Source organism: Bos javanicus, chromosome 15, assembly GCF_032452875.1.
Source record: "Bos javanicus breed banteng chromosome 15, ARS-OSU_banteng_1.0, whole genome shotgun sequence".
NCBI lineage: Eukaryota > Metazoa > Chordata > Mammalia > Artiodactyla > Bovidae > Bos > Bos javanicus.
This window is the reverse complement of record NC_083882.1, coordinates 50,638,550-50,641,890: the sequence shown is the minus strand read 5'-3', so window position 1 is coordinate 50,641,890 and position 3,341 is coordinate 50,638,550. Positions and strand designations below refer to the sequence as shown.

At 40.6% G+C, this 3,341-nt stretch overlaps 1 protein-coding gene across 1 annotated transcript; it reads right to left on the bottom strand.

Annotated features, from left to right (window-relative positions):
* Window positions 1–243: 243 nt before the first annotated feature.
* LOC133226770 (olfactory receptor 51I2-like) lies at window positions 244–1,737 on the bottom strand. The gene is made up of 2 exons (XM_061380638.1): window positions 855–1,737; window positions 244–694 (listed from the first exon to the last, which is right to left on the bottom strand). The coding sequence occupies exons 1-2, from the start codon at window positions 1,599–1,601 to the stop codon at window positions 395–397; spliced, it is 1,047 nt and encodes a 348-aa protein (XP_061236622.1). The 5' UTR covers window positions 1,602–1,737; the 3' UTR covers window positions 244–394.
* Between the last annotated feature and the right edge of the window lie 1,604 nt (window positions 1,738–3,341).

The window sequence follows — 3,341 nt, the reverse complement described above, 5'->3', positions numbered from 1 at the left end:
AGCATAAATAAACACTAAATTAAAAAATTGAATTTAATGAGTGGAGTAAGCAATTAGAACCGAGGAAGTCCCTGGTGGTCCAGTGGTTAGGACTTGGCACTCTCACTGCTGGAGCTCCAGGTTTCATCCGTGGTTGAGGAACTAAGATCCTGCAAGTGATGCAGCACAGCAAAAAATAACAAATAAATAAATAAACAAATAAATTAAATGTGAAGCCACAAAGACTTAAAAAACAATCAGGACTGTGTTTCACCCATATGTATGTGGGTGATTTGCTTGTTATTCTCTTGATAATGTTTCTGGGTCAGGGCTCAGAAAAATGGGCTTTCTGGACATAAGTTATAACTGTTTGACTGTGTTTTCCCTCAGATTCTGAGGCTATTTCTTGTTTCCATCAGCCTTTGCTCTTCTTGCTCAGCACCCTGAGCATGGCTTCCCTGATGGGCTTGGACTTGACACTGTAGATGATGGGGTTGAGCACAGGGGGCACCCCCAGGTACACATAGGCAACAAGAGTGTGTACTATGGGGGGAAGGTGTCTCCCAAAACGGTGGATCATGGACACACCTATGACTGGGATGAAGAAAACCAGAACGGCTAAAATATGAGAAACACAAGTGTTGAGGGCCCGGATATGCTCCCTGGGAGAGGCCAGACTCATCACTGTATGAAGAATAAGGGTATGCTGCTGCTGCTGCTAAGTTGCTTCAGTCGTGTCTGACTCTGTGCGACCCCATAGACGGCAGCCCACTAGCCTCCTCTGTCCCTGGGATTCTCCAGGCAAGAATACTGGAGTGGGCTGCCATTTCCTTCTCCAATGCATGAAAGTGAAAAATCAAAGTGTAGGACAGCACAATAAGCAAGGAGTCAAAACCCACTGTGGACAGAACCACATACAGCCCATAAATGATATTGACAGTAATGTCAGCACAGGCTCGTTTCATGACATCTGCATGGAAACAGAATGAGTGGGACAGGAGGATCTTGCCAGGGCAAAAGTTAAGTCTCTTTAGTAAGAAGGGCCCTGGGAAGAGGGACACAGTGGCATGAGCCATAATGGCCAGCCCAATCCTGATAATGACATTGTTTGTGAGAACAGAGGCATAGCGCAGGGGGTTAGAGATGGCCACAAAGCGGTCAAACGACATGGCCAGGAGCACTGAGGACTCTACCATGGATAAGGAGTGGAGAAACAATAATTGGATCAGACAGGCATTGAAGCTGATGAGCCGATGGTCAAACCAGAGCACAGCCAGCATGGTGGGCATTGTGGCCAAGGTGAGGCCCATGTCGGTGAGGGCCAGCATGGACAGGAAGTAGTACATGGGCTGGTGCAGGCTGGGGGCCCTCCTCACAGCCAAGAGGATCAGGCAGTTTCCAGTGAGGGCCACAGTGTACATGGAGGAGAAAAGGATGGACATCCAGCCGTGAACGGTCTCCAGGCCTGGGATGCCAATCATCAGGAAAGCAGGTGGCTGGAAGAAGAAGATGTTGGCAAAGGACCAGGAAGCAAGCATCTTGGGAAGGCAGTTGAGGTCTCCAGAAATTTGTGACTTTTTCAATCTGGGCAGACACAAAGACATTGACCATACACTTATCATTAGGAAGATATTTATTTATACCATGTAGGCTCTTTCATTAATTATTTTCCATTTCTCAGCCTTTACTTTGTATTATTAACTGTTCCAAGAATGTACATACAACAACCTATATGTCATGAAAACAAATATACCATTTAGGAGATAGTATAACTTCTCTATGATTATCAGAAAATAAATGACTGAAATAGATTAAAGATTTAGTTCTTAATAAATGTAAATTTTATACTATTTCCACCCTTACTTCCACTGTTTTGTTTAAATAAAGTGATGTGTGTTAGCCCTCTTGAATATATAAAAGACATTTTAAATGCTCATGATTTTTTCAGAATTTTAAAAGATTCACATAGTTATCACATGTGCTCTCATAATTACTTTGCTGATAGATAGAGAAAGGAAATATTTTATCTAAAGTGAAAAGAGAAATTCTGAAGTCCAACAAAGGAAGAGAAAGCTGCAGCTTCTTCCTGAATTATTAAAACTATTAGAACTTGGGATCTTCTTGTATTTGGAGGGTCTGAGTACAAATCCTAGGATGTTGTCTTCTAATCAAGACCCATAATGATTAATACCTAGGCTGTTAAGTACTAGGAAAGTTTTGGTAAATGAAGAGACACTTGATTCTCACCAGGTCGCTGAGAACACTGAGATATCTGGGGTCCGTCTCTGCCTTGCCCAGAGAATATCTGCCTGGGTTTTTAAATGCCCCTGCAATCCAGGCTACACACTGCTTTGTAGGCATCATTTTCTCCATTCACTGAGCGTTCCTCATAATGTTTAGAATACCAGCTAAATCTTTTGTTCAGCCTCTTAGCACACTCATCAAAAGGACATGATTTGTCCTTGAATGACCTCCCTGTAATCTCTCAGCACTGATCTCAGCCCTAGCTGGGAGGGCCACAGCTGCAGGAAGATGAGACCTAAGGTTCTCTTCTTCAAGTTAGAATTTCCACAGAAACCAATCAAAGATATGAATGAAAGACGTAAATTTAGGCTCATTGAGGATTCAGTGGGATCTGTCCTAGAAATGTCAGTTTAGTTTCTGATTTTGGGGAAATAAATTTTCTTTTTGTTTGAAACTAACACAACATTTTATACTAAAAAATTTTTTTTATCTTAAAAATTTTATTGCATTTTGCCTTTTTTATTTTAAATTTTTATTTATTTTTTAATTGACGGATAATTTATTTACAGAATTTTGTTGTTTCCTGTCAAACCTCAACATGAATCAGCCATAGGTATACATATATCCCCGCCCTTTTAACCTCCCTCCTCACCCCTCCCTTCTAGGTTGCTTTTGGGGAAATACATTTTATTATCAGTTATTGGATACCTTTTGTCTTCCAGATATTAGACGTTCTGTTCTCTCATATATTAGTAAATAATGCCACTCAGTCTCAAAAAATGATGAAAGTATTGCTGTATATTTTAAACAAATAATAAAAATGACAATAATAATAAAAAATAAAACTGGAGGGAGAGGCTTAAAGACTTTCTCTAGGCTATGCCAGAAATGAATCCAAATTAAAATTTAGGTCTATTTGGCTTACACACTTTAAACAATCTTAAACCTCCTGTATTGGCTGTACTAGATACTAGAGATTTGTTAAGTGCGGGGCTGGCAGGATCAGATTATCAAGAAAAGCTTGTTCTCTGCTGATGTTCCATGGAGATAAGATTGAGGTTCTGGAAATGAAACCCTTTCCTGTTTATCCAAAAATCTTCTGCTGTTTCTCTGTGACT

Coding starts and splice junctions, on each gene's coding strand:
- LOC133226770 (XM_061380638.1), bottom strand. CDS start 1,601: ATGATAAGTGTATGGTCAATGTCTTTGTGTCTGCCCAGATTGAAAAAG. Junction 695..854: donor GTTTTGACTCCTTGCTTATT/GTGCTGTCCTAC, acceptor GCAACTTAGCAG/CAGCAGCAGCATACCCTTAT.